This window comes from Pristiophorus japonicus, chromosome 5 (genome assembly GCF_044704955.1).
Source record: "Pristiophorus japonicus isolate sPriJap1 chromosome 5, sPriJap1.hap1, whole genome shotgun sequence".
Taxonomy (NCBI): Eukaryota; Metazoa; Chordata; class Chondrichthyes; family Pristiophoridae; genus Pristiophorus; species Pristiophorus japonicus.
In genome coordinates, this window is record NC_091981.1 from 143,946,546 (window position 1) to 143,964,072 (window position 17,527).

The 17,527-nt window shown below is 43.4% G+C and overlaps 1 protein-coding gene across 1 annotated transcript in view; it reads left to right on the plus strand.

Moving 5' to 3' along the window:
- agmo (alkylglycerol monooxygenase) overlaps window positions 1–17,527 on the plus strand; it is a 651,239-nt gene that overhangs the window by 22,645 nt on the left and 611,067 nt on the right. Inside the window, exon 2 of the mRNA XM_070879980.1 lies at window positions 15,520–15,650. Within this exon, the coding sequence (XP_070736081.1) occupies window positions 15,520–15,650 (131 nt within the window). The remainder of the gene's footprint in view (window positions 1–15,519; window positions 15,651–17,527) is intronic.

Here is a 17,527-nt window from a genome sequence, read left to right on the forward strand (position 1 = left end):
ACAGCCTTTTTCCTACCCGAGGGCATTTCTTTCAACCCCTTTGAAAGGCAGTACCCTAGGTACAGGACTTGGGTTTCCCCTACCTGGGCTTTCTTGGGGTTGACCTTGAGGCTTGCTGTCTCCAAAGCTCATAACACCAGGTACAGGGTTGCCTGATGTCCCTCCTTGGTTTCTGAAGCTATTAATATGTCGTCGACATATTGTAAAATACTATTTCCTGCTGGTACTTCTATTTGTTTTAGTATGTCGCTCATGACTCAGTGGAATATGGCAGGACTATTATGGAACCCTTGTGGTAATCGGGTCCAAGTATATTGTTTATCCTCCACCGTGAAGGCGAATTTCTCTTGTGATTCTGGGTCGAGGGGAAGTGCCCAGAAGCCATTGGCTATGTCCAGGACTGTAAAGATTTTATGTTCAGGGGATAATCCATTAAGGATTATGGAGGAACTGGCCACTATCGGGTATAGTTTGGAGGTGACCTTATTAAGGGCGGTGTAGTCAATGGTTAGTCTATAACTCCCATCTGACTTCCCTACTGGCCATGTTGGGGAGTTAGTGGTGCTAACAGTTTCTCTTAAGATACCTTTTTCCACTAGTCCCTTTACTATTTCTACAACTGCTGTTCTGGCTTCGGGTCTTGTAGGGTCTTGCCGGTGTGGTTTAGGAGATGGTCCAGGGACCTTAATAGGGTCCATGTCCGCCTTTCCAGTATCCAATTTTGTCTGTGCCCAAACCCCGGGCACAGAGGCACAAATGCCGCCATATCCTCCAGTCTCGGTATGCCAGTTGATTTTTGTGGCTGTTGCTACACCTAAACGTTCCATATGGTGAGCTATCTGTCCCAAATCTCCTTTACTGCCATCTGCCTTTGGCCATGTTAATTTCCCCTTGCCACAATCAATCAGGGCCTGAAATTCCTTCATTACGTCATTCCCCAATATTGTTCCCTCACGATTCTTGCATACGTAAAATCTCATGGATATACATAAATTATCAATTTCCACCACTTGGGTGGTGCTCAGGTAGGCCGGTGTTGGCTGACCATCTATTCCGTTTATTAAAGCCTTTTTGTCGGTTATGGGAAGGGGTAGATTGGTAATGGATATTGAGGCTCCAGTGACCACTAGCATCTCGCACTGTCGGCCCCCTACTAGTGCAGACACATATATCCTTCCCTCCTTTTTACTTTGTACAGGGGCCGCTGGGCATCACAGGGTGGCTTTGTACTCCTGCCACTGCTGGTATTCCTGTTCTGACAGGGTCCTTGCCTTATTAGGATAGCCATTTTTACTATAGCAGGTCGCGTCTAAATGTCCCTTTTTGCCAGAATATGTGCATTGTTTTTCCATGCGTTTCCCCTTACATTCTTTGGCAAAGTGACCCACCTTCCCGCAGTTATGGCATCTCCCCTTTTTCTGTCCTCCCCCGTCCCTGCTGCAAAAACCCTTTCTTCTTTTATCTTTGTTTGGGATTTTTCATCGCCCCCTCCCTGGACGCCACTAGCCCACTCGACCATAATAATCCTGGGTTACAATTACTCCCATTTTTATAATGGTCTGGTGTGCAGCGGATAGTCCGTCCTTAAATGCTCGAGCGCCGCGGCCCGGGTTTCCCTGTCCAGAGCATTCTTGATATATCTGGAATAATCGTTCCCCATACTCTGAGGCTCCTTCCCCTTTTGTTGTTTGGTTGTAGTAATTTTACTCCAATTAGTAGGGGCATTACCTAAAACCCGTTGGATCTCGGTTTTAAAAGGGCCAAAGGCCGCCTGTTGACCATCTACTTCGGTGGTTAAAGGTACCGCGTGTGTCTAACGTCCCCCTGAAAAGTCGGCATTGGCCACTACTCTCCGCCGGGCAAGCCGCTCGGACTAGTTGGTGGATATCTCTGCGGTGTAGTTGGTGGTCCACCCAAACTGTATCCAGCTCTGCCCAAAATTTGGTATTCGCACACCGGGGTTGTAATTTACCCAGGGATGCCAGTATCTGCTGTCTCTCGCCGGGGGTAAATGGTTTATAGGTTGCAGTGGGATTCGCTGCAGTTCCTCCCCTGGTGACTGGCGCCGCTGGGAAGGTTTCTAGATCTTCCTGACCCGGGGCTGTTGCCTCACCTTGGTAATCTTTGTAAGGGGGCAGTGAGGCTGTTTCTCTTCTTCCCTTCCCCCCTCCCCCCCCCCCTCCATTCCCTACATTTTCCTTGTGCCTGACTTAATTGTTTACTTTTCTCTTCCCTTTTCTCTCTAACGTCCTTTACTTGCTCAATTAGCCCTGCTAACTGATGTACTAGTAATACTCTGGCCTTTTTGGTTTTATCATTCTTTTGTTTTTGTTTTGCCATCCAATTTCGCTGTTGTTCTAATGTCTGGTATACATCCCAGCCGTCTTTTAAATTAAGACTTGTCGATCGGTCATGTAAGAGTTAATTAGGGACCCGGGCGGTCCACATTTTATGTCCGTTTCCTTACCTGCCATTGAAGATGTTTATTCTATGTTCCTGTATTCCCCTTTAGTTTATGGAATTTCCGAACTTAAATACTCACGGCCGCGATTCACCTCGCAGAGACCTCTTGTCTTGCTCACGAAGATTAACGTGTTTCCTTACCACCGGAGTCCGGCTCTTGGTTGGAGTGATTAGCTCCCTTCCGCACCAATTTCTATATCACCTTCTATGAACATTGGACTAAAATAATCAACCCCCGCATCACTAATTTCTTTACTTTCAGTCTGCGTTGTACGCCACTACAGTCTGAATTTCTTAACTTGATAGTATGTGATAAGAGTTATGTCTCTTTACTTACTTAATCTATTTTATTCGTTTGATACCACTTCGCCGGCCAGCCACTTCCCCCAGTATAATTTCTGGGTGGTCAGAAATTGACTACTGTCCCGTTCTACTGGGTCATACGACTATCCAGCTCCACGGTATCCTGTTCGTGACGCCAATTTGTCTTTGAATCTATATTGTCGCTTAATATCCTTTGCTGGAGAGGAAATGATGTAACTGTTTGGTACACGTTAAGTTTTATTAAACAATAAGTTTCTTCTACTGTATTCATTATAGATGCATACATTTGGTAATCAAATAATGGAAAGCTCCATTGATTTGTTCCTGGTAAATGTTGTATTTCATGTTATAAATCTTGCAGGAATTTTTTATTTGCAGTATAAAATATGTAGATGAGTAAAGCATAATGTTTTTGTTAATATTTAAGGGTAATTGTGAAGAATGCTCATCAAATGAACTGAATAAGTAATGGCCCAGAAATTGCAGTCTGATGCTTCCTGCGGGTGGATGCCTCCGACCTGAAAAATATCTGCAGATTTACCATGGTTGCCCGGGAGTTTCGAAGACTTCTGGTCCTGAGCCTCCATGCAAAGGCCTGCTTAGAGGCCCACCTATCCCAGGGATGTAGACGCTTCACCCACATCCCTGGGGACGTGGGCTGGCTCAACCAACCAAAGTAGGGGTATGTACGGAATCACCGAATGGGATACCACCAAAAACACACACACTTAAAATAACTTGAATTTTAAATATGTGATGTTTATTTTAATCAAAATGGGATTTAATTATTTAAAACAAAAATTAAATTTTTTGAAAAATAAATTTACATATTTTAAAGGGTCTAAAAATAAACAGGATTTTAAATGTTTAAATTATTGAAAAAAAGTATTTTTCAATCCTTTTAAAAGTCTCGCACTGATAAAAGCCTCATGCCTGTTTTTATCAGTTGTAAGAATTTCACGGTTATTCGCTGGGCAGAAGTTGGCCAACTAGCCCAACTCGCCGTCCACGGAGGCCCTTTACTTCCGGATGCGTGCAATCTGTCGAGAGGATTTTTGATATTGCAAGTTCTGGGTTTAGGCGCATGTGCTTTGCATACCTAAACTCGGAACTTGCGGGGGTCCTACAGGCGCATGCGCACCTTAAATGTGCCAGTAGGGGCCTGGAATTCAGGGCCAATGAAACTATACTGCAGACATGTTGATGCATATTTAAATTTATAAGCCGTAACAATGTACTTACTTCATATTTACTCATAGCTAGTAACTCGAAGGTAATTTATGGTTACAATTTAAAAAAAAATGTACATCTTGTACGATAGGGTTCAAAGGAATAATTTAATTACTTTTGCTGGTTGAGTTGCTAGTAGTGCAATTCTTGTATCAATCTGCCGATTTAAAAAAAAATATATCTTTAATGACTCATTGGCTCAGTAAGTAATTGCACCAACCAGTGTGGTAGATACTACACTGGAGAAGTTCTCTTAGAGAAGGCTGCGGGCATTGAAGATACTATAAGAAAGGCAGTTGAGGAATCTCATGAGCAGAGCAGTTTGAAAATCTCAGGAGACTGGTATATCCGATGTATATTCCTGAAGGAAGATGGTGAAATTAAGTACGGATTTCAAAGTAATTTAAAGAAGGTTAGATTAGTTCTTTTAAGTGCGATTCTTTTATTGTTTTGTCGATTCGAAGAATTGGATAAAGACTTCCTAGTGTAACCAGGGTGTTAAATATTATGCATTTGTCACTATATTTCAGTTGCGTTAATAGTTATTTTATGCATTTTCCAAAAGATCATTGTCAACCTTGGATCAGAGAGGCAAATATGGCAACAGAGTCAGAAGGTTATGTGTTAAAGAACCACTCCAGAGAGTTAAATGGATAATCTAGGCTGTCACGACAGTGCAGTACTGTGGGAGTATTGCACTGTTGGAGGTGCTGTCTTTTGAATGATACGTTAAACTGAGAACCCATCTGCTTCGACTCTGCCAGTTTTGGTCACCTTACTTAAGGAAGGATATACTAGCTTTGGAGGGGGTACAGAGACGATTCACTAGGCTGATTCCGGAGATGAGGGGGTTACCTTATGATGATAGATTGAGTAGACTGGGTCTTCACTCGTTGGTGATCTTGTAGAAACATTTAAAATAATGAAAGGGATAGACAAGATAGAGGCAGAGAGGTTGTTTCCACTGGTCGGGGAGACTAGAACTAGGGGGCACAACCTCAAAATATGGGGGAGCCAATTTAAAACCAAGTTGAGAAGGAATTTCTTCTCCCAGAGGGTTGTGAATCTGTGGAATTCTCTGCTCAAGAAAGCAGTTGAGGCTAGCTCATTGAATGTATTCAAATCACAGATAGACAGATTTTTAACCAAATTAAGGCTTATGGGGAACGGGCGGGTAAGTGGAGCTGAGTCCACTGCCAGATCAGCCATGATCTTGTTGAATGGCGGAGCAGGCTCGAGGGGCTAGATGGCCTAATTCTGTTCCTAATTCTTATGATCTTCTTATGTTAAGGGGCATCAGCGTTTCAACCCCTTGCATAGGTTCTGGTTCCACCTTCCATGGATTTGATTCCGACGTTGCGGTCCCAGTGGTGCTGGTGATATAATGGAGCAGTTTACACCCATTCACCCACCATCCCAGCCCATGGCTCGCGCTAGAGTGCTGCCTTTTGGAACACCGAGCGTCCCACCGTCCGTGCCCACGCCTCTCAGTGTAGTGGTGCCATGAGGCATACCCAGGCAGAGGAGAAGGAGATTGGAGACACACTCTCCTGAGATGCAGCGTGCAACAGATGCGGCCCAGGTTGTGGCATTGGGTAAGCTCATTGGTCTCCATACCCAATCACTCATCAGTAGCGATAGTGCAGTGGGTGAAGAGGTGATGGTCCTGACGGGAGAAATAGCAGTAATGACATGGGAACTTAGGGAGGGTAATCGACGGCACTGTCCGTCAGGGAGGGCATGCAAGCGACGGCACAGGCCCTCATGGAGATAGCTGCTGCAATAAGGGCACACAGCCCCGCCAATCAAATGACACCCCCATGAAGAAGTGAACATTCACTGAGATGTGGATGAGAGATGGTTGCAGCCTTTCTTTGCTGTTCTTGTTCTTGATGTAGCGTTTTTTTACATTGAAATTGTTTTGTAACTTTTGTAACTTTACAAATTTTTAAGTGATCTTCAAGTCATATTAAAAAAATAAAGTTTGATACAATTATTTTATTACAGTGACGTTAACTTTTCAATAAAATATTTTTTCATTAAAACTGATTCATCTTCCATTAACACAACACAACATAGGAACAACTCCAAAGAATAAACATGTCCATGCGCAACAGTGGTCACAGAGCCCTCAGGCATCAGTAATTGAAGCGCTCACGGATGAGCTGCTGGCGCAGGGCTCGAGCAATCGTTAAAGGAGCACGATGGACGGCCCTCCTCCGACCTCCTGCTCCGGCATCAGTCACTTGCATGCTTTCCTGATCGTCGTCATCATCCACATCCTGCTCTTCTGTAATACTATCATCATGCACTGGACCCTCACGTGGGTTTTCTGGTTCCACTACCAGCTCCTGCTGCCTCATGGTGGCTAAGTTATGCAGCACACAACAGTGAAGTGACTGACAATCTGAGGAGAGTATTGCAAGTGGCCTCCGGAATGGTCCAGGCATCAAAAACGCTGTTTCAATATGCCAATGGCCCTCTCGATGCTGCGCGTCGCAATGCGCGCCATGTTGTATTGACGGTCAGCTTCTGTCCATGTCACGCGTAGGGGCGTCATGAGCCAGGTGGTCAGGCCGTACCCTTTGTCTCCTAGTCGCCAGCTCTGCCCTTCTGGCTGCTGCTCAAACATGTCTGATATAACACTGTCGTGTAGGATGAACGCATCATGGGTGCTGCCAGGGTATCTCTCATCGACTGACATGATGTGCCGCTTGTCATCACGCACGAGCTGCACATTGATGGAGTGGAAACCTTTTCTATTCCTGTACTACTCGGAATCCTCCACAGGTGCTCGCAAGGCGATGTGGGTACAATCAATGCAGTCTTGTATCTTTGGGAAGCCGGCAATCCTGAAGAAGCCCACAGCCCCCTCATGGATCGCTGGTGCGGTCATTGGGAAATCACTCAATGTATGCACGGAGGAGCACGGAAGTCACTCCTCCGCGCATACAGTGTAGCCGTGACCTGGTAAACGCAGGCATGTATTGTACGTTGAGAGATGGCGCACACATCTCCAGTTGTAGCCTGAAACTATCCCAAGGCATAGAAGGCAGTGCAGCTGTTACCTTAACTTCAACAGACAAGGCAGTTGGCGTTCTGCTTCTGGGCTGCAAATGTGCTCTCAGCATATCACAGATCTCAACGGCAACTTCTCTGCGGAAACGCAGCCTTTTGACACAATCAGTCTCGCTCATGTCCAGGTACGAGCGCCTGGCTCGATATTGCTGACGTGGTTAAGGTTTCCTGCCCATCAGCCAATGGGTTATGACGTTCCTGGTGCGGTGAGCTCTAATCAATTCTCTCCTATGCAGTGAATTGCTGGTGAACCATTGCATAATCCGTGGTGTTGACAATGCAGCATCCATTCTGCAAATGTAAGTTTCAAACTGGCTATCTGGCTGCCTCTCCCTATCCCTGGCCGAATGGTCTCAGTCTCCCTTGCAGCTCGAAGGCTGCTTGCTGTGTCTTCGGCTGCTGTCGAGCCACTGACGCCACCCTTGTCTCCTATATGGAAGGAAAGCCTGCCTGAAGCACCGCAGCTGAAAGGCTGCTGCTGCTTCACACAGGTAGGAATATTCAATATTTTGTCTTTGCTTTGTTTATAATTTTTTAGTCAGGATGGCTCTTTATTTGTATAAGTAAGACTGTTGAATGCTTGTAATATTTAATTACTTCTGTTTTCCTGCCCCCCACCCCGTTCCCTACGCCTGATTTGTAACCTACGCCTGATTTGTAAAGTGTAGGCAAGGTTTTTCTGAGCGTACAAAAATCTACACTTACTCCATTCTAAGTTAGTTTGGAGTAAGTTTTCACTGCCTAAACTTTCAAAACAGGCGTAAGTGGCCGGGAAAAAAATAAATCTGTTCCAAAATGAAACCGTTCTAACTGACTAGAACTGGAGCAAACTAAATGCTGAGAATTGCAATTTAAGATGCTCCATTCTAAACCAGTTGCTCCAAAAGAAATAGGAGCAACTCAGGCCGAAACTTGACTCCCATATTCTGGAACAAGTTCCTGTCTGAATGAAAATGATGTACTAAGAATCTGTGATCATCTGAACATCAGCAGAACATCATGCCATCTCGCCCCTCGAGCCTGCTCTGCCATTCAACAAGATCATGGCTGATCTGGCTGTGGACTCAGCTCCACTTACCTGCCCGCTCCCCATAACCCTTAATTCCCTTATTGGTTAAAAATCTATCTATCTGTGACTTGAATACATTCAATGAGCTAGCCTCAACTGCTTCCTTGGACAGAGAATTCCACAGATTCACAACCCTCTGGGAGAAGAAATTCCTTCTCAACTCGGTTTTAAATTGGCTCCCGTGTATTTTGAGGTTGTGCACCCTAGTTCTAGACTCCCCGACCAGTGGAAACAATCTCTCTGCCTCTATCTTGTCTATCCCTTTCATTATTTTAAATGTTTCTATAAGATCACCCCTCATCCTTCTGAACGCCAATAGTAAAGATCCAGTCCACTCAATCTATCATCAGAAGGTAACCCCCTCATCTCTGGAATCAGCCTCGTTAATCGTCTCTGTACCCCCACCAAAGCTAGTATATCCTTCCTTAAGTAAGGTGACCAAAACTGCATGCAGTACTCCAGGTGCGGCCTCACCAATACCCTATACAGTTGCAGAAGGACCTCCCTGCTTTTGTACACCATCCCTCTCGCAATGAAGGCCAACATTCCATTCACCTTTCTGATTACCTGCTGCACCTGCAAACTAACTTTTTGGGATTCATGCACAAGGACCCCCAGGTCCCTCTGCACTGCAGCATGTTGTAATTTCTCCCCATTCAAATAATATTCTCTTTTACTGTTTTTTTTCCCCAAGGTGGATGACCTCACATTTTCCGACATTGTATTCCATCTGCCAAACCTGAGCCCATTCGCTTAACCTATCTAAATCTCTTTGCAGCCTCTCTGTGTCCTCTACACAACCCGCTTTCCCACTAATCTTTGTGTCATCTGCAAATTTTGTTACACTACACTCTGTCCCCTCTTCCAGGTCATCTATGTATATTGTAAACAGTTGTGGTCCCAGCACCGATCCCTGTGGCACACCACTAACCACCGATTTCCAACCCAAAAAGGACCCATTTATCCCGACTCTCTGCTTTCTGTTAGCCAGCCAATTCTCTATCCATGCTAATACATTTCCACTGATCCCGTGTACCTTTATCTTCTGCAGTAACCTTTTGTGTGACACCTTATTGAATGCCTTTTGAAAATCTAAATACACCACATCCATCGGTACACCTCTATCCACCATGCTTGTTATATCCTCAAAGAATTCCAGTAAATTAGTTAAACATGATTTCCCCTTCATGAATCCATGCTGCGACTGCTTGATTGCACTATTCCTATCTCGATGTCCTGCTATTTCTTCCTTAATAGTTTCAAGCATTTTCCCCACTACAGATGTTAAACTAACTGGCCTATAGTTACCTGCCTTTTGTCTGCCCCCTTTTTTAAACAGAGGCGTTACATTAGCTGCTTTCCAATCCGCTGGTACCTCCCCAGAGTCCAGAGACTTTTGGTAGATTATAACGAATGCATCTGCTATGACTTCCGCCATCTCTTTTAATACCCTGGGATGCATTTCATCAGGACCAGGGGACTTGTCTACCTTGAGTCCTATTAGCCTGTCTAGCACTACCCCTCCAGTGATAGTGATTGTCTCAAGGTCCTCCCTTCCCACATTCCTGTGACCAGCAATTTTTGGCATGGTTTTTGTGTCTTCCACTGTGAAGACCGAAGCAAAATAATTGTTTAAGGTCTCGGCCATTTCCACATTTCCCATTATTCAATCCCCCTTCTCATCTTCTAAGGGACCCACATTTACTTTAGTCACTCTTCTGTTTTATCTATATCTGTAAAAGCTTTTACTATCTGTTTTTATGTTTTGCGCAAGTTTACCTTCGTAATCTATCTTTCCTTTCTTTATTGCTTTCTTAGTCATTCTTTGCTGTCGTTTAAAATTTTCCCACTAACCGTGGCCGCCTTATACGCATTGGTTTTTAATTTGATACTCTCCTTTATTTCCTTGGTTATCCACGGCTGCTTATCCCTTCTCTTACCGCCCTTTTTCACTGGAATATATTTTTGTTGAGCACTATGAAAGAGCTCCTTAAAAGTCCTCCACTGTTCCTCAGTTGTGCCACCGTTTAGTCTGTGTTTCCAGTCTACTTTAGCCAACTCTGCCCTCATCCCACTGTAATCCCCTTTGTTTAAGCATAGTACGCTTGTTTGAGACACTACTTCCTCATCCTCAATCTGTATTGCAAATTCAACCATACTGTGATCACTCATTCCGAGAGCATCTTTTACTGGTAGATCGTTTATTATTCATGTCTCATTGCACAGGACCAGATCTAAGATAGCTTGCTCCCTTGTAGGTTCTGTAACATACTGTTCTAAGAAACAATGCCGTATGCATTCTATGAATTCCTCCTCAAGGCTACCCCGTGCGATTTGATTTGACCAATCAATATGTAGGTTAAAATCCCCCATGATTACTGCCGTTCCTTTTTCACATGCCTCCATTATTCCCTTGATTATTGCCCTCCCCATTGTGAAGTTATTATTTGGGGGGCCTATAAACTACACCCACCAGTGCCTTTTTCCCCTTACTGTCTCTAATCTCCACCCACAATGATTCAACATTTTGTTCATTCGAGCCAATATCGTCTCACAACTGCCCTGATATCATCCTTTATTAACAGAGCTACCCAACCTCCTTTCCCTTCTTGTCTATCCTTCTGAATTGTCAGATACCCCTGTATATTTAATTCCCAGTCTTGGCCACCCTGCAACCACGTTTCTGTAATGGCCACCAAATCATACCCATTTGTAATGATTTGTGCCGTCAACTCATTTACCTTATTTTGAATGCTGCGTGCATTTAGGTAGATTGTTTTAATACTAGTTTTTAAACCATGATTTTTAGTTTTGACCCCTCCTGCAGCCCCATTATATTCAGTGGCCCTTTTTGTTTTTTGCCTTGGGTTTCTCTGCCCTCCACTTTTACTCATCTCCTTTCTGTGTTTTGCTTTTGTCTCCTTTTTGTTTCCCTCTGTCTCCCTGCATTGGTTCCCATCCCCCTGCCATATTAGTTTAACTCCTCCCCAACAGCACTAGCAAACACTCTCCCTAGGACATTGGTTCCGGTCCTGCCCAGGTGCAGACCATCTGGTTTGTACTGGTCCCACCTCCCCCAGAACCGATTCCAATGCCCCAGGAATTTGAATCCCTCCCTGCTGCACCACTGCTCAAGCCACGTATTCATCTGAGCTATCCTGCGATTCCTACTCTGACTAGCACGTGGCACTGGTAGCCATCCTGAGATTACTACTTTTGAGGTCCTACTTTTTAATTTAGCTCCTAGCTCCTTAAATTCGTCTTGTAGGACCTCATCCCCTTTTTTTACCTATATCGTTGGTACCAATGTGCACCACGACAACTGGCTGTTCACCCTCCCTTTTCAGAATGTCCTGCACCCGCTCCGAGACATCCTTGACCCTTGCACCAGGAAGGCAACATACCATCCTGGAGTCTCGGTTGCGGCCGCAGAAACGCCTATCTATTCCCCTTACAATCGAATCCCCTATCACTATCGCTCTCCCACTCTTTTTCCTGCCCTCCTGTGCAGCAGAGCCAGCCACGGTGCCATGAACTTGGCTGCTGCTGCCCTCCCCTAATGAGTTATCCCCCTCAACAGTACTCAAAACGGTGTATCTGTTTTGCAGGGGGATGACCGCAGGGGACCCCTGCACTACCTTCCTTGCACTGCTCTTCCTGCTGGTCTTCCATTCCCTATCTGGCTCTGGACCCTTCTCCTGCGGTAAGACCAACTCGCTACACATGCTATTCACGTAATTCTCAGCATCGTGGATGCTCCAGAGTGAATCCACCCTCATCTCCAATTCTGCAACGCGGACCGTCAGGAGCTGGAGGCGGACACACTTCCCGCACGTAGTCGTCAGGGACACCGGAAGTGCCCCCGAGTTCCCACATGGTACAGGAGGAGCATATCACGTGACCGAGCTCTCCTGCCATGACTTAACCCTTAGATACACTTAAATTGGCAACAACAATGCTAAAGTTTACTCACTGTTATAGAAGAGAAAAAAGAAAAACTACTCACCAATCCAGCCAATCACTTACCCCCTTGGCTGTGACGTCACCTTTCTGTTTCTACTTTTTTGCCTGCCTGCACAAGCACGCCTCACCAACGAATTCCCGACGCTTCTCCACGCACCTCTTGCTGACGCTGGGCCCCGGACTCCCTGCTGTGCCTTTTATAGGCCTGCTTCCTTGTCAGAACCAATTAATTAAATTATTTCTTTGAACCCTATCGTACAAGATGTACATTTTTTTTTCTAATTGTAATCAGAAATTACCTTTGGGTTACTGGCTATGAGTAAATATGAAGTGAGTACATAGTTACGGCTTATAAATTTAAATTTATATCAAAACCACCACGGTACAGATCCTAAAGTTAAAGCTCACCATTGAATATAATGGGAAATATTCAAAATCTGTTACAGTTTAAACATGAACTGCATGTATCAAAAACACACCAAAAAGCCTAAATTTAACATTTAAAAAATCTAATTCAGAAATGTTTACCACTGTAAAGTATAACTAATGTTCTCTGGATGTCTGGGTCATCATGGATTAGCACACTTTTTCTCCTCTGAAACTTGAGTTTGAATCTGGTCTAAGCCATTGGAGTGAACATCTTGCCTTTTCTGTTGGGAGTATTGATCTTCTGAAATGCGTTTTGACCGACATTACCCAGTTCCTAGTAAGTATGGGTCTACAGCAAAAAACTGCCAACAATCTGACACTACTTGGCAATGTCAGAGAGATTATAATCGTGGCCACTCCAAAGACTTGAACACATAATCTAGGCTGATACTAGTACTGAAGAAGTTATGTACTGTCGGACGTTCCTTCTTTTGGATGAGATGTTCATCTGAGGTCTCGTCTGTCCCCTCAGGTAGACGTCAAAGATCCTATGGCACTATTCTGAAGAAGAGCTTGGGAGTTTTACCCGGTGTCCAAGCCAATATTTATCCTTGAACCTACATCAGTAAAACAGAGTACCTGGTCATTATCACATTGTTGGGACTTGCTGTGCACAAATTGGCTGCCCGTTTCCTACACTACAAGAGTGACTACACTTCAAAGAGTACTTAATTGGCTGTAAAGCACTTTGGGACATCCTGAGGTTGTAAAGAGTGCAATATCAAAGCAAATCTTTCTTTCAATTGTTAGAAATATGTCAGGAAGGAGTGGGGAAGTTTGAGGTGGGGTTATAAAACATATTCTTGGGGTAAAGTAGAGGGAGCTTTACTCTGAATTGTAATTTATCCCATATTTGACCTCTGTGCGATGCTGACACTGGGTGACAAAAATGATGAGTAGAAAAATCCAACAATTTTTTTTGAAGAAAAATCTGCATTTCCCCAAAATGTTAGATTCTTAAAGTAAAAACCTGTTCCAATTTATGGATAGACATGAGAAATTCTAGGCTGGAAATTGATGAAATAATTACTTGGATTTGTATAGCGCCTTTCACAACTACTGGACGTCTCAAAGTGCTTTACAGCCAATGAAGTAAAATGATGAAATGAATTTCAAAATTGAAGGCAGCAGAAATTGAGAGGTTGTAAAATGGGCTAAGCTAAATAAGGATCACAATATCCTGTGCCTTTAATTTTGGCTAGGCGTTTTTGTTGTATATGCTATATTTTTATGTTGTTGTAAACACTAACTAGATTAACAACCAAATAAGAACAGAGTGAGTGTAATTTATTTGGAGAACTATACAGAGACTACCTAAATAGTTTACTCAGTAGGGGAGGGAGGAAAAGTTGCTGGAAGATTGTAATGTTGAAATCACTACTGAACTTAATGCGTAACATACAGTGGTTCTTTTATTGTGTATCGTGTGTTGAGCCATTAATCTAGTCCGAGCAATGAGAACATAATATTTTGTCATGGAATTGGTAAAGAGCTTACCAAAAGCTGCTAGTAGTGAAATGACGGAACCTCTTGAGTGCAATGAAGCAGCCTCCATACTTATAGTTTCTACTAAACATCAGTTCCAACTACTTTTTTTTTAAACTTGTTCAAATAGGTGCTTATATAAATGGAGCACAGAGTCATTTTGGAAAGTCATATTTGTCACACTTCTATAAACACATTTGTTAAATCGCTCTTAAAATATATTGGCCTTGAAATTCTCCTGTGGAATACAAGCCAATAAATGCTTAATGTCTTTGACTGAAATTCCTCCCTCCACTAGTTTTGCAGAGACATTAACCCATTTATATTGAGACTAAGAAGAATGGGCTAAAGTGTTAAATGTTTAAACCCCAGTATTACACAGTGTAATTACAAGCCTTTCTCGTGTTTAAAAAAAAATTGAAGACTTGTCCCTCAGTCTTCAACTCAAAACTATTTTGTTCTAGGATTTCAAAACTATGGAACATCTTAACTTCCTTAGTCTTTCCTTTCTCCTATAACTCTTTTTTAAAGCTCAAACTTGGCATCATCTGATTACTGTTTCCTAATTTACTTTGTTTCCCAATTAAAGCTTGTTGGGTCCTGCACCATAAGAACATAAGAATTAAGAGCAGGAGTAGGCCATTCAGCCCCTCGAGCCTGCTCCGCCATTCAATGAGACCATGGCTGATCTTCTACCTCAACTCCCCTTTCCTGCACTATCCCCATATCCCTTGATTCCCTTAATATCCAAAAATCTATCAATCTCTGTCTTGAATATACTCAACAACTGAGCATCCACAGGGGCAGAGAATGTCAAAGATTCACCACCCTTTGAGTGAAGAAGTTTCTCCTCATCTCAGTCCTAAATGGCTGACCCCTTATTCTGAGACTATGATGCCCAGTTCTAGACTCCTCAGCCAGAGGGAACATCTTCCCTGCATCTACTCTGTCAAGCCCTGTAAGAATTTTGTATGTTTCAATGAGATCACCTCTCATTCTTCTAAACTCTAGCAAATATAGACCTAGTCTACTCAATCTCTCCTCATAGGACAATTCCCCCCCCGCCCCCCCCTCCATCCCAGGAATCAGTCTGGTGAACCTTCGTTGCACTCCCTCAATAGCAAGTAGATTCTTCTTTGGCTAAGGAGGCCAAAACTGTACACAATACTCCAGGTGCGGTCTCACTAGGGCCCTATATAATTTGTCTTGTCATTGTGATCTCTCAATTTATAAAATGAATTTCATAATTACTCATTTGTATGCATTGGTTTATTATCATAAACTATCAAACACTAAAAGCATCACTTCTGCTGTATAATCTGTATAGCCTCTAGTATCAAATATTAACATGCGGAAAATCCTTGAATACCTGAAATGCTGTTCTTGTGATACTGTAAGTCACTCATTAGAAACTCTGATGCAAATAAATTGCTTGAGCAAAAGATGAATTAACAACATTTCTGGATTATGTTTTGTAGGCTACACCCTATTTCGTGGGATTAATGATCATAGAGCTAGTGGTCACCTGGTTTCAGAAGGGTCAAATTGTATTTCGAATGAATGATGCACTAACTTCCATCAGTGCGGGCATATTCTCGAGACTTCCAGAGTAAGTACAGTAAATTATCACCTTGTGGGTCTCTTTTCTGGAGTGTATCTAGAATAACAGGAAAGGTGTTTGAATTAAATGTGGTTTCAGTTGAGACTGTTAAAGGTCAAGGAAATTAAAGTAGACATTTCTATTGTATTAAAGTTGGTTGTTAGGGTGAGGGGAAAATACATATATTAAAAAAAAATTGTTATTGAATGAAGGTAACACTGACTAGGGCATTTATTGCCCATTTCTAGTTGTCCTGGGAATGTACAGGTGGGCCTTCTCCTTGGCCTACTGCAGCTCTTGTGGTGAAGCTCCAACATCAGATAGGAAATTGCAAGGTTTTTGACAGTGATGATGAAGCCATGGCGATATTCCCAAGCCAAGATGGTGTGACACTTGGAAGGGGACGTGTAGATGGTGCTATTTCTATAATACTTTTCTTGTCTATCTGAATGATAGAGGTCCTAAGGCTGGAAGTAAGCTTGATGAGTTGCTGCACAATGTCGATGTTGTACATTGCAGCCACAGTGCACTGTTTGTGGAAAGGTGGCTATTGAGTCCAGTAAAGAGGGTGTTGATCAAACAGACTGCTCTGTCTTGAATGATGTTGAACTTCTATTGTGTAACTGCTGCAACACTCTTCAGACAGGACGTGAGTGTTCCATCACACTGCTGAGTTGAGGTTTGTAGATGAAGGGAACCAGGCATCGTAGGGTGCCCAGACTCTGCCCTGCTCTTTTAGCCACTTTGCTGATGTGACTGCTTCAGTTAGACTTCTGGTCATTGGTGACTCCCAGGATGTTGTTGATGGGGAACTTGATGATGTTGATGCTATTGAAGGTCGGGGAGCTGTTTCAGCCTTTTCTTGTTGGAACTGTTCATTGTCTGACATTGATGTGGTGTAACTCTGACGCTGCCCAAGAGATTCTTGGATTAAGATCATCAGCTAAGATGGTGTGGCTTTCTTTACATACTCTAGACATCAATGAAAGATGAAATGCTGTCTGTCTTTCAAGCAACATGGCACTCTACAAAGAGCTTATCTCATAAAGAAGGTGAGCAGTAGGAAACAATCATAGACGAAGCTGAAGATGCTCTCCAAGATTACTGAACAATAGATGCATTTGCACTTAAGACTGTGTCAAGGTCCCAATATTTCTGCCCCTATTAAGACCTCAGATGGATTCCTGCAGGTGGAGCAGAATGTACAGATGGAACAATGGAGCGAATACTTCAGCAGTATAGTTTATTGTGCACCAGCCTCTCCTGAAGTGCAATCCCAGGCGGCTTCCGTGGCAGTGCCAGATAATATTTGTGTCTGCTCTGTTATGAGTGAAAGTCGCTAAGGCAATTACAAGTATGAAGCTGAGCAAGGCTCCAGGCTGCTGTAATATACCAGCAGAACTTCTTGGAGCTGGTGGTAATGTCTATCTTCACCAACTTACTTGGTTATGGGAACTCGATTATTGCGAAAGATTGGTTTCATGAGGTTATCTTGCTGATTTTATAAAGGCAAGGGAAGCAGAGCTGATTGTGGTAATTTATTAGGGCAACACCCCTTTCTGTCATTTGAAGGGATAATTGCTCATACACTTCTCAGATTAGGATCTCTCCTACATAGACAAGACAAGATTAAGTGGCTTCACAATAGGCAGATGGACAGTTGATTGGTTACTGATGCTCAACTTGCTGGCACAGACTGGGGAGAATATCATTGCCCACTATATGTGGCTTATATTGATCTGAACTCAATGTTTGACTCTGCCTACAGACTGCCTTTGGATAAATACTCTCCATCCTTGGGGTATCTGGCAAACGTGTATGCTTGGTCTTTGTGTTATACTTGGATACTAGCAGCTCTGAGGAGTGGAGATGAGAGGCTGCCTTTT